The 20267-nt window shown below is 40.8% G+C and overlaps 1 protein-coding gene across 1 annotated transcript in view; it reads right to left on the bottom strand.

Moving 5' to 3' along the window:
* plpp4 (phospholipid phosphatase 4) overlaps nucleotides 1-13567 on the bottom strand; it is a 105795-nt gene extending 92228 nt beyond the window's left edge. Inside the window, exon 1 of the mRNA XM_041790123.1 lies at nucleotides 13479-13567. Within this exon, the coding sequence (XP_041646057.1) occupies nucleotides 13479-13567 (89 nt within the window). The remainder of the gene's footprint in view (nucleotides 1-13478) is intronic.
* Nucleotides 13568-20267: the final 6700 nt, after the last annotated feature.

Raw genomic sequence — 20267 nt, 5'->3', positions numbered from 1 at the left:
TTGGAAGAGCTGCAGTTTCACCGCCGTTCATCTCATACATGCTGCTCTTGTGAGATAGGTGCAATTATCAAAGATTTAGTACCATTCAGCTCTTTATATTTATAAAAAACGAAGTTTGCATTTTTTGAAATGTGTGCTATTGAGAGGCATCAGAGTACCGAAGCCCTCCGATGACCTTAAATTGACCTTCATGCGTCCTGCTGTGTGTTTTCTTTCTGCATTTCTTCTTCCTATCATCCACCATCTCTCCCTCTGAATCTCCAATCAGCTTCCTTTGTCATCTTGATAAAGAAGGAAAATTGGAAATGCCGGACTGATCCTGCTGACGGATGATGAACGGAGCTCTGAGGACGTTTTTGACCCAGAGGGAAAGACCGAGGGGAAACGACCGGAGAGAGCCTGACCTCTGGAGACGGCGGGTTATTGATCAACGTGTGAGAGAGAACTCTGATCATGTAAAAACCTCCTGATAAATCAGAGTCCTCAGAGGAGCAGCTTTAGGAAGAGCCTGTTTGTTCAGGTGAATCCAATTAAAGCAGACAAAGGAGCGTTAGTTCAGTAAGTCTGAAATAAAGGGAGAGGAGGATTTAGCTCGCTAAATTAGTGACCAGCGGTTCAATCAGACTCTGGGAGGTCTGAAGCAGGGCTCATCAAGTACATCTGCACAAGGGCCAGATTTAGTCTCTACAGAAACTCTGGGGGCCGGACTTTCAAATACACAAAAAATAAATCAATATTTTGGTCTGATTGTAGTAGTATTTGCATTTTCTTCCAAAACACAGGACATTTAAATTCATTACCAGTGAGATCTATCTCTGTTATCTATAATGCAGCAGACATGAGGAGACAGCCTGACAGCAGAACTGGCTGGACCCCTGAAATTGTGATTTAGTTCCAGTATTAACACATTTTTGACACGTTTAACCCTTTTTTGATACTTTTTGCCCCTTTTGCTTCTTTAACCCAATTTTTGCAAGAGATTAACCCCTTTTTAACCACTTTTCCTGCATGTTTTATCCCCTTTGTGCCACTCATTTTTCCATTTTTGTCACTTTTATTCTATTTTAGCCACTTTTAACCAATTTTCATGACATTTTTTTCAACATTTTTGCAACTTCAAAAGCAATTTTTACCACTTGTAACCCATTTTTGATACTTTTTGCCACCTGCAACCATTTTTTGCCATTTTTAACCCATTTTACCCACTCTTTCTGCATTTTTAAATCACCTTTGTGCCATTCTTTTATCAATTTTTGCCACTTTTCTTCTGTTTTTGCCACTTTTAACCCCTTTTCATAACTTTATTCAACTCTTTTGTAACTCTAAAAGCAATTTTTGACACTTAAACAACTTTTGATACTTCTCGCCACTTGCACTCATTTTTTGCCATTCTTTAACCCTTTTTAAAAACTTTTCCTGCGTGTTTAATTCCTTTTGGACCACTCTTTTAACCATTTTTGCCACTTTTAACCCTTTTTTGCCTCTTTAAAACCAATTTTTGCAAGATATAACCTCCTTTTGAAACCACTTTTCCTCCATGTTTTATCCCTTTTGGACCACTCTTTTTATCAGTTTTTGCCACTTTTAACCCCTTTTCATAACTTTTTTTCAACATTTTTGCAACTTTAAAAGCTATTTTTGACACTTTAAACCAATTTTTAACCCCTTTTTAAAACTGTTTGTCTCTTTAGTCCAACTTTTGCCATTCTTTAACCCATTTAAACCACTTTCCTGCATTTTTAATCCCTTTTGGACCACTCTTTCATCCATTTTTGGACCACTCTTTTATTTTGCCACTTTTTAACCCCTTTTCATCACTATTGCACTATTTTTTGTCATTTGTAAACAATGTTTGATACTTTTTGCCCTTTTTTTCCCTCTTTTGCCAGTTTTTGCCATATTTTGCCACTTCCCACAACATTTCTGCCAATTTCTTGTGCCACTCCACAACCCATTATACCATCTCTCACCCACTTTTGCTGCTCTCTAACCTCTTTTCACCACTTTATCTGGTCATTTTGCAGCACTTCTGCCAACCTTTACCTTTATCTAATATTTATGACAGTGAATTTCTATAAAACAGATCAAATGTTAAGCCATTCTAAAACTATTTCAATATAAATTGTTTGTGGGATGAATTTAAAAGCTGCAGACATTTAAAGCCAAAGGATGCTCTTTTCCTCCTTTTTTTGCATTTAATGATCTTTTGGGGGCCAGGCAGGAAGCTTTGGAGGGCCTGATATGGCCCCCAGGCCGCCAGTTGATGATCAGTGATCTAAAGTAAAAAATCTGGTCAGACGGTTGTTCACAGCGTTTTTCTGAATGATAGAAATCCTGATAATGGATGGTTAGCATTTTCATTTTTCAAACTGTGGGTCGTGGCACAGTCGCCTCATACCTCAGTGACACATCAGGAGCATCGTCCCATTTCACCACTGCATCCTGTAAGTCTGTTTTCAGGGACAAGAATGCACTTGACACCGAGGGACAGGAGTAAAAGTTAGAAATGGGACTGAGCCAGAGAGCTGGCTCGGAGGTCTGGCTCAGGAGAGGATCCATTAGGACTGAGCTCTGCAGACCGGAGAGATAAAACAAAGAGCTGAGAGCCTCAGAGCTGCAGAGAACACAGCTAAAGCCTCTCACGTTAAAAGGATTAACACCAAACACAAACTAATAAAGCTTTAAAGTGGCCTCTGGACGGAGCACTCTCAGCCAATTACTAAAATCCTCCTTAAATCCTTCAATGGGACACTGAAGATTAAGGATTTAATGTTTCTGATTGTCTCCTAAATAAATAAGGGGACTCACTCATTCAGAAAATTATGCAAAGATGAAACCCTCACTTCTGCCCCTGACTGGTCTGTTTTAAAAAGGCTGCAGTTCTGAAAGAAAAAGTCAGATTCTGCTCTTTTTATCAGCTTTAAAAGAGAATAACTACTTAAACAAAGATCATCTACATGGACAGATGCTCACTCCTCAGCAGAATTATCATCCAAGTGTCCTGCTGCATGAAAAATGTCCTCACCATGTGCAGCATGGACTTAAAATAAAGCTCTTAAAGTTATCCTGGCTTCCTTTATTAAACATGTTTGTCTGGCTGCACTGTGAACACGTACACCAGCTTTTCCTCCTGTTTTTCATTGCTGTTAAATATCCATCTGTTATGACTGAAAAACTGCTGATTTCTGCACAGGCAGGCCCGATTCTCCACAAACAGTGTATTACAAGCATGCATTTGCATTGTGCATGACCCAAAACAGCAAAAATACAGGGTGGGGTTTACCTCAAGGAGATGCAGGCACTGGCCTGGGGCCTCAAGCTGCAAGGGCCTCAAGATTCAGTCAATATAGATGTGCAAAAAATATGAGGTACACATCATTCAGACCCTCTTCACTGACAGTACAGTAGATCTCTATAGCCAAGCTGAAACTGTGAATCTGTGGATCACTGTGTGGTGAAATGGTATGCAGTGAATCAAAAAGAGAAGCATTTCCTGTTTGAGGAATATTATGCTGCCTGTTTGAATCAGGTAAGGAGCCTTCGTTAACAGATCCATTTACTCCTCCGGAGCAGAGCGTGAGAGCCTCATCCTTCACATGCGAGCTGAACAATCTGCTTATTCTTAAACAGCCTCCTCTTCTTCAACATCTCACAAAGCTGTGTGAGAGCTGCCAAAACGCTGGGCCGGTTCCCAGCTCTGCTGAAGCCTTCCTGTGAGGGACGAGACCCACACTGATTTAAAGGACGCCACTGGGGTGAGAGCATGATTATAAATTCACAATGATTGATTAGAGTCATTAATCACTGAATTTCAATAGTTAACTCTGAGTAATCATATTTTAAAAGGGCCAAGATGTTTAAAAGTGTATTAAATTGCATTTAGATTTTTGTTCCATATTTGAGTCTAATCAGTGGTGGCCGACATACTGAAAATGCGTCTCAAACTTCAGTTAGAAACAGACAAAGAGGCTGAACTGAGGCTGATCGTAGGCATCCTGGCAAACATCTACAACATCCTGGTCTGTAGTCATTATTATTAGAACAAAGATATACCAGCTACCTTTCCTTTATGTCAACTGTCCTCGGTTGGCAACTTTTGGAAAAGTGGGTGGACCTGGTGAGGAGAAGGGAACTCTCACTCCTCCCCTACTAGGGCATTCCTTTTGGCAAATATGGAGGAGAAAAGGTTCCATCATCCTCTGGCGTTGAAAATGATGTGATCCTTTGAATATATAAAACATTCTATTCTTGTCTTTGAAGATGATATCATCCTTTTGAATGTATAAAACATTCCATCCATGTCTTTGAAGATGATGTCATCCTTTAAATGAATTAAACACTCTATCTGTCTTTGAAGATGATGTCATCCTTTAAATGTATAAAACATTCTATCCATGTCTTTGAAGATGATGTCATCCTTTAAAAGAATTAAACATTCTATCCTTGGCTTTGAAGATGATGTCATCCTTTAAATGTATATAACATTCTTTTGTCGTCTTTGAAGATGATGTCATCTTTTAAATGTATGAAACATTCTATCGTTGTCTTGAAACATGATGTCATCCTTTAAATGTACAAAACATTCTATTCCTGTCTGTGAAGATGATGTCATCCTTTAAATGTATAAAACATCCTATCATTGTCTTTGAAGATGATGTCATCCTTTTTAATCTATAAGACTTTCTACACTGTAAAACAATTCAACTTTATTAATGTTGAATGAGCATAATAAGAACTTCACTAAGTGGTCCAATGATTATATTGAGCTCTTAAATTATGTAAGATAAACACCAGGTGAACATATAGGCTAAAGTTGAGCTAATACTTTCAGAGTGCACCACTGAAAAAATATTGGCACAAGTCACATGGTTGAACAAACTGATAAACATGTTTTTAATGGAAAGAATTTCTGCCAGCTCAACATTTTTAAGCTATAAGCATGTTATGTAAATGGGAAAAAAAAGTATTGAAATGGACCCTAAGGGGATGTTTCCATTAAGTTTTAATGGCATCATCTTCAAAGGCAGAGGACAGAATGTTTTATCAACTTTGGTGGGGACATCTTCAAAGGCAGAGGACGGAATGTTTTATCAACTTTGGTGATATCATCTTCAAAGGCAGAGGATGGAATGTTTTATCAACTTTGGTGACATCATCTTCAAAGGCAGGGGATGGAATGTTTTATTTTTTACTTTGGTGAGGACATCCTAAAGACAGAGGGCGGAATGTTTTAGCAACTTTGGTGACATCATCTTCAAAGACAGAGAATGGATTTTTTTAAATCATTTTTGGTTACATCATCAACAAGGGCAGGGGACAGAATGTTTTCTCAACTTTGGTGACAACATCTTCAAAGGAAGAGGATGGAATGTTTTATCAACTTTGGTTACATCATCAACAAGGGCAGGGGACGGAATGTGTTATCAACTTTGGTGAGAACATCTTCAAAGGAACCCTGCATATTTAGACAGGTTCATCTTGTTAGATAGATATTTGTATCTATGAAATGTATATCAAACTAAAAAACTCACTAAATACCTGCATTTTGAGTAAACTTGAGCTTATACGCTCACCAGGAAGCCGCCATCTGGGTCTACTGTCACACTACCAGCTAGGTAGCTGGTAGTGTGACGTCACAGTTCCGCAGTGCTCCCTATGAGCACTCCTCGCTGTTCCTATACAGGAACTGTTTTTAAGACAGTTTTGCTGCTTGCAGCTGTTGCTGCCATAACAGTTTTCATACCAGACATTAGTTTGCACCGTGTTGTCTTTATTTCTACCTGCTGTCAAAGCTGTGTCATTCCTCCTAAGTTTTACCTCAATAAAACTCCCTACAAGTGACTGGATTCAGTGTAGAGTGGAAGCGTGCCGGGAGCTTTTCAAAATAAAAGCATTATGTACATACCAAGGGAGTCTCTCCAAAGAAATGATAAAGTTGACAATTACTTTGAAAAGCGCAAACCGGAAGTGTTTTTCATTCTGTGTTTACCTTTACCTGAACCGTGTGGAAACAGAAAGCTTCATAAAAGAGTCCACGTCTGGGGAACAACTTTATTAAACAGACACATTTTAGCTTGTGGCCTTCATCTGGTTCATCAAGAAATGGATTTCAAATACATTCAGCAGATATAGACATAAATATTTTCTACAAGAAGGTAAATATGGCTCTGTATTTATCATTTTCCTGTCTAGATGGACAGATAACTGCTCATGGTGCAAGTAAAAAATAGACGAGACCTCAAATTTTAGAATTCTTCATGCGTGAGATGTGCTGCATTCCTGAGATGCAGCCCTAACACTGGCTGCCAGTCTGAAACAGTGGTCACTGCAGAGGAACGGTGAGGAGCGCTGCGGAACTGTGACATCCCAGCGCAAGCACAGACCAAAACATGGCAGCCTCCTGGTGAGTTTATAAACTCAGATTACTCAAAATGCAAATATCTAGTGAGTTTTTTAGTTCAATATACATATGAAAGGTACAAATATCTCTCGAACAAGATGAACTTGTCTGATCATGCAGGGTTCCTTTTCAAAGGCAAGGGACGAAATGTTTAATCAACTTTGATGACAGCATCCTCAAAGGCAGAGCATGAAACTTTTTAATAACTTTGATTATGTCATTTTCAAAGGCAGAGGATGGAATGTTTCATCAACTCTGGTGACATCTTAAAAGGCAGAGGACGGAATGTTTTCTTTTTTTAAATGTTGGTGACATCATCTTCAAATGCAGCGGATGGAATGTTAATAACTTTGGTGACATCATCTTCAAAAGCAGAGGATGGAATGTTAATAACTTTGATGACATCATCTTCAAAGGCAGAGAATGGAATGTTTCATCAACTCTGGTGACATCTTGAAAGGCAGAGGACGGAATGTTTTTTTTTTTAATTTTGGTTACATTATTTACAAAGGCAGCAGATGGAATGTTAATAACTTTGGTGACATCATCTTCAAAGCAGAAAGGAATGAATGTTTGTTAAGCCTGGGATGTTGGGGTCTCTGCTGTTTTTTTTTCACAAAATATCATAATAGCGGACAAAGAACAGTGAAAATGAGGCAAAGATTGTCTGTAGGTGTGTCTGAGACTGAGATGTTGTTGAAACGCCTTTAATTGGGCGTGGAAATCAGGTCTTTTATCGGCCTTTTGCAAGTATAGCCTTAAACTCAGTGTGTTGTGTTGATGCATTGAAGACTTGATCTGTGCTCTCGAGTCCTTTTCAGACTGAAATGACTTCTCTGTGTTCATCTCAGCTCTGCTCGTTGTTCTCAAGATTACACAGGAAGTGAAATTGCAGCAGTCTGATTATCTTCTCCGTCTATGTGGACGTCTCAGTGCAGACAAAAACAAGAACTTTATCTCTTCCTGATTCTCTTTCTGTTTCTTCCACTCTATGAAATGTCAGAGATGCATTTCCATTTAGATTGAACTTTTTGTTTTTACACTCGAGCACACGCCGTGTGACTCGCTGCTCGCCATCTCACAGCTCAGGCAGACCTGCCGTGACACACCTGGCCTGTCCCCAGGGCCCCCCGTGGCTCCTGAGGACTGAGACAAACGGACAGGGCCACGTTTCCTCACAGGGAGGTCAATGTAACAGCATGTGGAGGTGAATAAAGGAGGAGATCCTGATATTTGGTGTAAAAGGCTGCAGAAGAAAGGGAATCTGGTCTCTGTGTGGAGGATATAAACATGAACAGTTTGTGTTTTCTGTATTTTGGTGTCGCAGTCGGCAGTTTTTAATCCGAACAGAGACGAAGAGAGAGCGACAGAACTCGTCTGTGTGATCTCAGATTAAAGACGCCGCTGTGAGGGATTAAATTAATTCTCAGCTTCCCTTGGTTCGTGTTATGATGAGTGAAAACAACAAAGACGGAAATCCTTTTCGTTTTTGTCTCATTCTTCCACAAAGTCAAATTGAAAATGGAGCTGCTGAGGAAAAGAGAGAAAAACTCACTGGAACTGTCCTAGTCTCACCTGTGTCTGATTGTCCTAGTCTCACCTGTGTCTGATTGTTCTAGTCTCACCTGTGTCTGATTGTTCTAGTCTCACCTGTGTCTGATTGTTCTAGTCTCACCTGTGTCTGATTGTTCTAGTCTCACCTGTGTCTGATTGTTCTAGTCTCACCTGTGTCTGATTGTTCTAGTCTCACCTGTGTCTGATTGTCCTAGTCTCACCTGTGTCTGATTGTCCTAGTCTCACCTGTGTCTGATTGTCCTAGTCTCACCTGTGTCTGATTGTCCTAGTCTCACCTGTGTCTGATTGTCCTAGTCTCACCTGTGTCTGATTGTCCTAGTCTCACCTGTGTCTGATTGTCCTAGTCTCACCTGTGTCTTATTGTCCTAGTCTCACCTGTGTCTGATTGTCCTAGTCTCACCTGTGTCTGATTGTCCTAGTCTCACCTGTGTCTGATTGTCCTAGTCTTACCTGTGTCTGATTGTCCTAGTCTCACCTGTGTCTGATTGTTCTTTCATATTCTACCAGGTATTTTAGGTTTTTGAGGTTGATCTGAACAGCTCATCACCGTCCTGTCGGCTTCCTCATGTCTGTGGTTTCTGAGAATCAAATTCCCCCTCAGGGTTGGATATGGAGAATCTGAATCAGCTGCTCTGTTTGCCGGCCCATAAACTGACGTCTGCACGGTCCCACATGTTTCTGAGAAATTAAATCAGAATGATGTAAACACCCCCGGGGTCTCTGAAACGTCGAGGTAAAAACTGCTGCAATTTTTCAGATAAACCTTCAGACACAGAGAGTTTAAACGTCCTCTTCACCTGCAGAGGAGAAAACGACTGAATCTATTTGAACCCAATTATCCTCCTCCATCTCTGACTCTGAGGTCCAACAGGAGCACACCGACACAGCTGATTCAGTCCAACCATTACCACTGACACAGTCCTCTATTAGACCAGAGACCCCTCTATCAGGACTGATGATTGCTCTAAAAGCACAATGAAAGCTTTTTACCTCAGTCCTAACAACCTTATAATCTCATTTGTATGTCTTCTTTCTTTGTTGCTTCAAACAAACAGAGGAATGTTCCTAAATAACAGATTAAAGCTGTTTTTTACATCATAACTCGTCAGTATAAGATCAGGTCTACCAGTGTAGGCTTGCTTTTAGACACAAGGGCAGACCACAATCCGTTTAGCCAGGCTTTGACCTGATTGAGTCGCTGTTTGGTCCTCCCAGTCATACTATACTCTATTGTTGGCTCTGTTGACACATTATTGCCACTATTAACCCCTCTTTAACACTTTTTGGGCCAAATTAAAGGTGCCCATTTTTGCCAGTTTAAACCAGTTTTTCAACTTATGTCACCAAATTTCCACCTATTTGTGCCACTTTAAAGCCATTTCAGCCACTTTTTAATCCCATTTTACCACTTTATATGCCCGGTTTTGCCACTTTAACCCATTTTTGCCATTTTTACCTCCGCCAAGGAGGTTATGTGATCAGGTGGGTTTGTTCGTTTGTTTGTTAGCAATATAACTCAAACAGTTGTGGACAGATTTTAATTACATTTTCAGGAAATGTCAGAAATGGCATACGAAAGAACTGATTAGATTTTGGGACTGATCCGGATCACCGTCTGGAATTTTTTAAAAGATTCTGTACTATTGGGAGATAGGGCTAATGGTGGAGGTCTGCACTGTTACCACTTTACACCAGGAGATGGCGGACATGAGTATCTTCAATCCCAGCAGCATTTTTGGGTGTGTTTCTACACAAAGTTTTGGAGTTTATAGAGTTTGAAAGACGCACGCCCGGTCAAGGAGACGAGTCGGAGCTTAACAGAGAGAAAGACAGCGAATTGTAGTGAGAATACTCACAATGCTGGGAGGAATAGAGGAATATTCACCCTCTGCCATGACTTCCATACGTAGCAAAGCCAATGCTTTGTCTCACCGTGTTTCCACCCCACCAGGCAGGGAGTAATCTGTGAATGCCATGGTGGGGGGCACACGGGGACGGATCCAGTAATTTATTTAAAGGATTCTTTACTATTGGTAGACAGAGCTAATGGCAGAGGTCTGTGCTCTCAATCTCCATCATTAGCCCTATCTCCCAATTGTAAAGAATCCTTTAAAAGATTCCTGGATCCAGACGGTGATCCGGATCACTCCCAAAATCCAATCAGTTCTTCCTTATGCCATTTCTGATGTTTCCTGAAAATTTCATGAAAATCCATCCATGACTTTTTGAGTTATGTTGCTAACAAACAAACTCACCCGATCACATAACCTCCTTGGTGGAGGTATTAAAAAGTTGTTTCTTTGATAAGACTGGTTATGATTCTGGTTGAATATAAAATCCCACTTAACTTTACAATAGACCATGGTTTTGCTGGCCCCCAGTTTGGCTGGGTCATTTTTCCCTCCTAATGGGCGGCCTTGTCTCCACATGACTATTCTTCATCGTGCATGGCTGTGTTCAACCCCCTTCAGGTAGAGTGGGGGTCTCAGACCCCTTTATTTTGGGGGCCGCAGGCTGAAAAGGTTGAGAACCCCTGCTGTAGAGTAATAAAGAAAAGAATTATGGGTACTGGCTTAGCTCACATGCAGAGGCTATAGTCTGGGATCACTGTCTCCTGCAGTGAGATTCCTTCTGGACGTTTCACCAAATGAGAGCTAAGGACGGCTCTGAGTCTCCCCCTCCTCAGTCTCAGGGTTTAGAGAGAGAACAGCGGGTATGAACGTGTTGATTACAGGGATCGTTCTTTGACTGTGGTTCTGTATCTGAGCTGCAGATGAGGATGATGATATCGTCTGAAATAACTTTTCTGTGTGGCCTCCAGCGCTGAAACACAACAAGCAGCTCAGACACAATTATCCTGATCACACTCACCGTGGCTCGCTAGTCTGTCAAACGTAGAAAAGTTAAAATTGCTCATCAGTTTTTACAAATAATTTCTCTGTTAAAATTTTTTTTAAATGTTTCTGTTTGTTGCAAATGTTTCTGCCAAATAAAGCACCAAAAAGGCTGATCAATAACCTCAAACCCGAGATGACAGATTAGTGGTTAGCTGTAGCGCTGCAGCAGCATCTGGTGTGTTTATTGAACCCGCTGACAGTGACGGCACACGACCACGGCTCACACCGAGCTCAGATATTAACGTTAACACACGCTGATGTTTGACTTTCCTTCTCCTAGCATGAAGACGAGCTGCAGGAAACTCCTCCAGCGAGCTCCACCTGAAGCTTTCTCTCATCTGATCAGCTCAAAATCAATAAAAGACGCCATCATCATGCAAAGCAGGCCGGACGCCTGCGGGCTCAACAAACTGTTAATAATTCACCGTCATGTTTTAGCGCCTGGAAACCCTCATGCATGAGGATTCTCCTCAGCCTGTGTCCATCTCACTGTATGGAGGCCCAACAATGCCAGTACAAAAAGAATTAGCGCTACAAACCCTCCTCATGCATGAGCATGGAGGGGATCCTCCTCAGCCTGGGCCCATCTCACTGTATGGAGGCCCAACACTGCCAGTACAAAAAGTATTACAACTACTAAACCTCCTCATGCATGAGCATGGAGGGGGTTCTCCTTAGCCTGGGCCCATTTCACTTTACGGAGGCCCAACACTGCCAATAAAAAAGAATTAGCTACAAAACCTCCTCATGTACAGTATGAGCATGGATGGGATTCTTTTCAGCATGTCTCTGTTTGTATCTGACTGTATGGAGGCCCAACACTGTCAATAAAAAAGTATTACAAAACCTCCTGATGCATCAGTATGGATGGGATCTTCCTCAGCATGTGTCAGTCTGTATCTGACTGTATGGAGGCCCAACACTGTCAATAAAAACACATTACAAAACCTCCTCGTGCATGAGCACGGATGGGATCTTCCTCAGCATGTGTCCATCTGTATCTGACTGTATGGAGGCCCAACACTGCCAGTAAGAAGTACTAAGAACCACAAAACCTCCTCATGCATGAGCACAGAGGGGATTCACCTCAGCCTGTGCCCATCTCACTGTATGGAGGCCCAACACTGCCAGTGAAAAAGTATTACAAATCCTCTTGATGTATCAGCATGGATAGACTTCTCCTTATCCTGTGTCTATCTCAGGGTATGGAGGCCCAACACTGCCAGTAAAACCGTATTAACTACTAAGCTAAATCTGGTAGCAAAGGATTTATGGGAAAAAGATAACAATTATAAGATTCATTTCTTAACTAAAAAAATGGTGTTTTCATATTTTAATTTTACATCTAATCATTTTTTTACATTTAAAATAATAATTTCAACTTTTAAATCATGATTCTGTGTTTCTCTTTCATTATCTGGGTTTTAAGTCTGATGTTTGCACTTTCTCAAACCATAACCTATTTGAGTTTTGATTTAAATTTTTCCACTTTTTGAACCATACTTTTTATTTTGTTATTTAAGTTTATGATTAGACTTTTAATTTCAAAATTCTATATTTTTATCCCTATCTATTAATTTTATGCACTTTTGCCTTTTTAAAACTTGTGATTTTGACCATTTATGTGATATTTTCAATTTCCTTTATAATTATTTTTGAATTTCTGTTTTATAATTTTGACTTTTTATTTCAGAATTTTGATTAATCTATCATTATTTAAATTTCTAAACTAAAATTGTGACTTTTTAAACCTTTTAAGGTTGTAATTTAAACATTTTTTGCCTTCAATTTAACTTTAGTAAAATATTTTTATGCCTTCATTGTAATATTTAATGGGACTATATCAATTTTTGTGCTATTATTGTCCCAATCTAGACCTTTACTTGATGGTTTGAACATTTTTGCACTAAATTTTTAAATTTTTTATGTGATTTTTTTTTTTTTTTTAACTAATTTAATTTAAAACCATAAACTACAGTTTATAATGTCATACTTTAAACTATTTTAACCTGACTTGTTAGGCCATATTTGTCCTTTTTATGTCAAAATTTCTGTTCATTAATTCATAATTCAGACTTTTGTTTGCCATAATTCCTTTTCTATCTTGATTTTCAGATTTCATGACATTAATTAAAATTTCAGTGCCTAATTTTGTCTGTTTTTGTCAAAACTTCAAATCAAAGCAATAATTTTGACTTTTTAGTTCTTAATTGGATGTTCAATGCTGTATTTTACACTCTTTAGTTCTGATTTTTAATTCATACATCATTACCTTTCGTTTATACCTCACATACTGGAATTTCTCCCTCATTATAATGGTTTCACATATTTTCCCATCAACCCTTGGCTGTCATTAAAACTATTTCGCTTTCTATTTGGCTGAAAGGGGCTTCCATACCCTGGAGATCCGTCTCTCTGATCAGAAATCGATCAGATCAGGATCGATTCCTCTCCTTCAGGACAGACTGAGGTTGTCAACTTGTCGGAGCAACCTGTTAACGCAGCGTGAGGATGAGAGACCTGAGCCTCAACATCAGTCTAAAACCTCTAAAAGTCATCACCAGGACTCAGTATCGATCAGGATCAGGATTCAGGATTTTACTCACACAAAAACTCCGAAGAGCAGAACTCGGATGCCGATCTCCAGAGCCAGCTCTCTCATGTTTTTCCTTCTCTCCTGAGGAGTCACGTTCATGATTCTCACAGGTAATAATCCACCAGGTAAGGGGGGCAGAGGAGGATCCCGGTCTGAGCTTAAAGTCTGAAATAAGAATAATCCACTTCCACGGAGGCAGCGGGGGATCCTTAACAACGCACGCCGCGCGTCTCCATCTCCGCTCGGTCACCTGAAGCTCCGCGCTCCCGCTGCTCTCCTCCGCTGCTCCTCTCTCTCCTCTCTCCTCTGGAGGTCTGAGTGAGAGCTGGGAGTGAGCTCCTCTTCACACCGAGCTCTCCTCCTCCTCCTCCTCCCCCTGACTTACTCAGAGAGAGAGAGAGAGAGAGAGAGCTGTGGTTTAAGGAGCAGAGAGGGAGACACCAGTGAGAGCAGGTAGGGCTGGGCAACACAGACCGAAACCGGAGGAAGGTTCCAAAAGTTTATGTTAGTGAAGATATTACTACTGACATTAACATGAATGTAAAGCCTTTTGAAGAGGCTGTCAGTGAGTTTTCTCCTCATTATTAACAGAATGTCAGAGGACAGAGTCAGCAACAGAGCCGGCCTCATTAAATTGTTTCCTGACGGCCCAGGATACATAAAAAATAAAGATCCTTATAAGTACGGAGCCCAGGACGTGGCATGAACATGTTAATTTTTTTAAATACGTGGGAGCGTAAAAGTATCTTGCATGCGCAAAGTACATTTAAAACGTGCATGTGACCTACAGAGAAATTGCACGCACGAGATACGAATAAAACGTTGGCACGATTTATGAAAACGCGCATGCGAGATATTAAAATGCTGGGAGTGTGAATAAAACGTGGGCGCAATTTACTGAAACGCGCATGCGAGATACTAAAACAACTTGGAGGTGAATAAAATGTGGCTGCGATTTATTAAAACATGCTTTCGAAATACTAAAATGCTCGGAAGGTGGATAAAACATGAGCGCAATTTACTAAAACGTTTGTGTGAGATACTAAAATGCCCAGGAGGTGAATAAAACGTGGGCACAATTTACTAAAACTTGCGCGAGATACTTACACACCCAGGAGGTCAATAAAACGATAGTGCAATATACTAAAATGGGTATGTGAGATACTAAAACGCCTGGGGGGTGAAAAAAACATGGGTGCAATTTACTGAAACGCACATACAAGTTACTAAAACACCTGGGAGGTGAATAAAAAGTGGGTATGATTCACAAAAACGCACATGCAAGATACCAAAACGCAGGGGGGGTTATTAAAACGTGGGCGCGATTTACTATAACACGCGTGAGAAATATTAAAATGTTCGGGAAGTCAATCAAACATGGGCGCAATATACTAAAATGGGCGTGTAAAATACTCAGATGCTCGGGAGGTGAATAAAATGTGGGCGCAATTTCCTAAAACGTGCGTGCGAGATACTAAACCACCTTGGGGGGAATAAAACATGGGTGCAAGTTACTAAAACTTGTGTGCGGGATACTAAACTGCCTGGGAGGTGAATAAGAAGTGGGTGTGATTTACGCCCGGGAGTTCAATAAAACGGCATGATTCATTAAAACGTGCGTTTGTGCGAGACACTAAAACATTGGCGTGATATATTTAAACGCGTGTGCGATCTACTAAAATGTGCACACGTTTAAAAAAAATAACATGTTCATGTCACTTTCCAGGCTCCGTATATAAGCCTCACAGAATATCTTATTTCAAATCAACACCATCATATCGTTACAGGAATGTTGTCCTCCCTTAAACTTTTTCACAAATAAACCCTGATATCCTAAATATGGCTGTTTCGCCCAGCCCTAGGCGAGTCTCTCCTCCATTAGCATCTCTCCAGAGGATCGTTTCTTTCCTCAGACTTCACAAGAAGCAGGATAAAAATGTGAAAATGCTCCCGCCCGGTGTTCACTCCACAGAGACTTTTTTCCTGAACAAACTCCTCCTCATGAATTATGAAGCAGAAGAACACGGGACACGCATGACATAAAGAGACCAGAGGCAGGAGCGACGGCGGGGCCGAGGGAGAGAAGCCCAACACGACCAGACAGGGGTGTAGCTAGGGATTTAGGGCCCCCAGAAAGTATATTACACAGGGCCCCCTTAACTAGCTAGCCAAGCAACAAATGTGTCATTTTTGTAAACTTAGTATTTGTCAGTTTTAGTCATCACAGATCTATTTTTGTTCGTCTTCGTCTAGTTTTTGTCATGGAAAAAAGGCTGTAGATGAACATTTTTAGTCATAGTTTTAGTCAACGAAGTTAACACTGCTGGCTGTTAGCTGATGGTTAGCTGGTTGGTTAGCTGATAGTCAGCTGATAGTTAGCTGGCTGTTAGCTGATGGTCAGCGCTGGTTTGGATAACGTTTATTCTGGACTCTTCTGGGGTCCTGACCTGGCCCTTTCGGTTCTATGAGCCTGGAAGACGCCACTTTACCTCGATCACTTAAGCTTTCTTTGAGTGCTTGACCCCGTTGGCCCTCAGTGGCTGTCTGCTCTGGAACAATCAGTTTGTTTTTGTTTTTTTTTTTCTTTAGCCAAGCATTAATAACTGATTTTAGGTTTTGTGCCACCCAGTGGCTGGTAGAGCCTTGTCTAATGTTGGCCCTCTCCTGTGACCCTGACACTGGGAATGAGAGTTTTAATAGACATGAAAGTGCTGAAGGAAGGTTTTTCAGGGGGAAGAACACACTAGTGTGATTTGGCACCAGATTCAGGCAGCTAAAGTGGAGAATAAAGATTTAAAAGAATGTTTATACAGACTTTATGTATGACATTAATGCACACTAGACTCATTACCTTGGTATACTGAACTCTCTGTGTGCTAAACTCCTTTAGATAATTGCACTATAACCTCATCACCAGTAAACCTGCACATCTGTACAGATTCTCCTTTGCACATTTGTGCACACCTCTGTGATGTGATCAACTACATTTTTCTCTAATACTCTGTTCCTCCGTTTTTTTTATCTTGCACCAAACACAAATCAAATTCCTTGACTGTGAAAATGAACTTGGCAGTAAAAGTGGATACTGATATTTTCAGATCTGGCAAACACAGTTGGGTCAGTTCCATGTAGTCTTGTTTGGAGTGCACTTAGACTAACAGGGGTGATGGTAAACTTACACCAGGACGTGTATTAGTGCTGGAAGTGTTACTGCAGGGGATATTGTATCTGATGCATTTGTACACAGTGGTTTATACAATATTTTTTTACACTTTCTCCATTTAAAGGAGGTGCAGCCGTGGTGTTGTAGTGAGTATATTGTTTTGATTGATGAGTGCTGCATGACGCCGGCCCCTAAAAGCATGCCATCATCCACGACACAAGCTGCTAAAGTAAAGGCACACCACTTGACTTTACAGCACATGTCACTGCAACCTCAGCAGCGTGTCAGATGTTACTTTCCCCTCTCACTGCCGCCAGAATTCAGTTTTGTAAGAGAAGGCTGTGTGGGGGTCTTCATGACTGTAGATGTCCTGCAGATTGGGCTGCAATCAGAGGCTCTTTCTGCAAAGATAGATACTCCTGCTGCAAAGTATTATTTTGGAACTTTGTCATTTTTCCTGGTAATATGATGGTGATCCTGCCTGTCGAGGTTTATGGGAGAAAAGTGTCTAAAAGGCGACTCCATGCCAAGGCCAACACATGAAACCAGTCTGAGGTAAAACTGTTTAGTCCTGCTCTTCTTCCTCTGCATGCTTAAAAATCACAGCATAATGGCAAAGACCCAGGGTCTGCAGACATCCCAGGGTCTGCAGACATCCCAGGGTCTGCAGATATCCCAGGGTCTGCAGACATCCCAGGGTCTGCAGACATCCCAGGGTCTGCAGATATCCCAGGATCTGTAGAAATCCCAGGGTCTGCAGACATTCCAGGGTCTGCAGCATCCCAGGGTCTACAGATATCCCAGTCTGCAGCATATCAGGGTCTGCAGCATCCCAGGATCTGTAGAAATCCCAGGGTCTGCAGACATCCCAGTCTGCAGCATCCCAGGGTCTGTAGAAGTCCTAGGGTCTGCAGACATCCCAGTCTGCAGCATATCAGCGTCTGCAGACCTCTCACGGTGTGCACATGATGATGGGGGGGAACAGACACCAGCTCACCTGCAGGTCAGCACACCTGCCAGATCCCCTCTTTCTCTCTCTCTGTCTCTCACATGAATATTTGATGCCTCACACTCGCCTCATGTATTACCTGCCAGTTCAAGAGGTTTGTGTGTGGCTGTGCATGGAGAGAAGTAGAGAAGAGGGAGAGAGAGGGATGTAGGGAAAAGCTTCTGACCCAAAATCTTTGAGCTGCTTTTTCTGGGTCACCAGTCTGATGTGCTGAAAGCGTCTGAAGAGGAAATTCATAAAAATTCTGCTGCTAACGAGGAGCTGTGTTAGCCCTGACTGAGACAAATGAGCGTACAGAAACATGCAGGTACAGTAGATTTCAGTCTGTCCTGTGAGTTTCAGGGTCTTTGCACACTGAGTTTGTATTTTCAGATCCATAACCCGCTAGAAACGTCATGCACACTGAGGCTGATACCTTTATTTCTATTTGTTGTGAAAATTTGTAGTTTGAGGCAAAAAAAGTCAAGAAAAAAGCAGTGACAATGATTCTGTGGCTCCTACACTTACTGAGTCCCTCCATCCTGACAGAAAACTTCATATAAATGGATTATTTGCAGAAGTTTATGGTGACTACGCTTTGCTGTTTGAGCATGCAGCTTTTAGGACAATCTATCTCCTGTAACTATTTCGTTCTATGGTTGGATTGCACATGACAGTGCAAACAACCCTGCAGACTTCCATGCTGAGATGTTTTTTTTAGAGGTTCGATGACGAGAAGGTCTCTTCAGAAAATCACATCATTTCTGCTGCAAATAGAAAGGAGTGCCAGAGTTCGCCTCTCAATTATTGACAGTTTCTTGCTGTTTTCATGTGTTTCTCTTGGTGCAAAAGCCTCAAGGTCTAAAAATTACTTTAATAATTGTTTAAAATCATGTGTCTTCTGTTACAGCCCTGGTCGTGTTGTATTGTAGTTGTATCGCTCTGTTAGCATTGCTGCTGTTTTCTTGTTCTGCTTTTGTTTCAGAGTAAGTGCTCTGTTTTTGTGTGGATCTTTGTTCATACTCTGTTTTTGTTTGTCAGTATCAAACTGAGATTTTGCAAAGACTAACCAAACAACTAGACTATGATTCCTTTTGAGATTATTCCCATAATGCATCTGGTGGAAATTCTCAACAACAGTTTCTGGGCAGAGAACAAGATATAGAAGGAGTTGGAGATTGCATTTGAGTCTCTTATAATCTGATGTTTTTAAATCATTTACAACATTTACATAATGTTAGGCTAAACCAGGGGTGTCAAACTTAAGGCCCAGGGGCCAAATCTGGCCTGTGGTGCAGTTATACCCGGCCCACCAGATCATATTTTTATTAGAAGTGGCCCACACTGTCAAAAGGAAAACTTGCTGGCCTTTTAAGGACTTTCAGTAAACTAAACACAAACATGTTTTGTTTTGATGAGAACTATTTCAAGTTATTTACCTCAACTATCTCTTTAAGTTTCTGGTGTAAAGTTGGTCTTGTTTCGTAAATTAAGTTGGCAAAACTCAAAATGATACGTTTGAGGTCAGGCCACGGTCTGAGTTTCACCGCACGCCTGCTCTGTGCAAAGAACGGGGTCTCCATGGCAACTCTGCAGGGGTTTCTACACACAGCCACATGCTGCCATGTGTCCTGCTGCGCTAAAGGGGATTATCTTGCTCCTTAGGTGAGTAGTTTGCCTGAATACTGATTTAAACTTGTTTTACAGTGATAGCATGTTAAGATATATTCCGTTTGTTGTGTTTTGGTTCAGTTGCCAGGTTCATGTGACTGGGACACGAGCACACTGCTAGCTAACTAACTAACTAACTGAGTCATGCTTGTCACTTTATGTGTGAGGCTAACGAATGCTAATCACGATGTTACTGCTAGTTCTGTTCAGTGAAGCTGCGCAGACAGCAGCACAGGAAAACCTTCAAGTCTTCAACCTGTATTTGTTACATGAATTTTGGTGCAATTAATTCAATTTAATGATTAGAAGTCAAATAAAGACGTGGATAAGATGATTTATTTTGATAGAAACATAATAAATAAGAAAATTCATCACAAATATTTCATTTATTGTCATGTCCATGATGAAATATTGTAAGCCTCATAGCATAATCGCCTAAGTCCTTTGTTTTTGTTTTTTTTTTTTGTTTTTTTTTGAGAAAATTTTAATATCTGCCTAACTCTACTCTCCCTGCTGATTCATTCAGCCTTATTGTCTAAATCCTCAGCCAATCAGAGTGCTTGTTAGGGTCCATTATCACTACATGCCTAAATTATCTATTTCTCTGTTTCTTTATGTAGGGTAAGTGTACCCATTAAGCCCAGGCACCATTTAAGCCCACTTGCAACTTTGAAGTCAATTTAAAAAAAAAAAGAGGGGTCTGTTTAATGTTATACATTATTTTTTCCAATCACACAATTTCTTAATTGTCAGTTTTTGTTTGGCACCAATCACATTTGTTGATATTGAATAAGGCCCGCCTTCATTCGTGCAGTCTCAAGGAGGCTCAGATAAAGTCGCCTCCAAACTTTGGTGTTTTGGGATCCCTCAGAAAAAAAACTCTTTTCAACTATTTTCAGCCACTGACTTGTTCAGTACATTCATATTATGTAATTTGAGAGATTACTGATTTGTTATTTGTGTATAAACAAGTAGTT

This window comes from Cheilinus undulatus, linkage group 6 (assembly GCF_018320785.1).
Source record: "Cheilinus undulatus linkage group 6, ASM1832078v1, whole genome shotgun sequence".
NCBI classification, from domain to species: Eukaryota; Metazoa; Chordata; class Actinopteri; order Labriformes; family Labridae; genus Cheilinus; species Cheilinus undulatus.
This window is presented reverse-complemented; position numbering and strand designations above follow the sequence as displayed.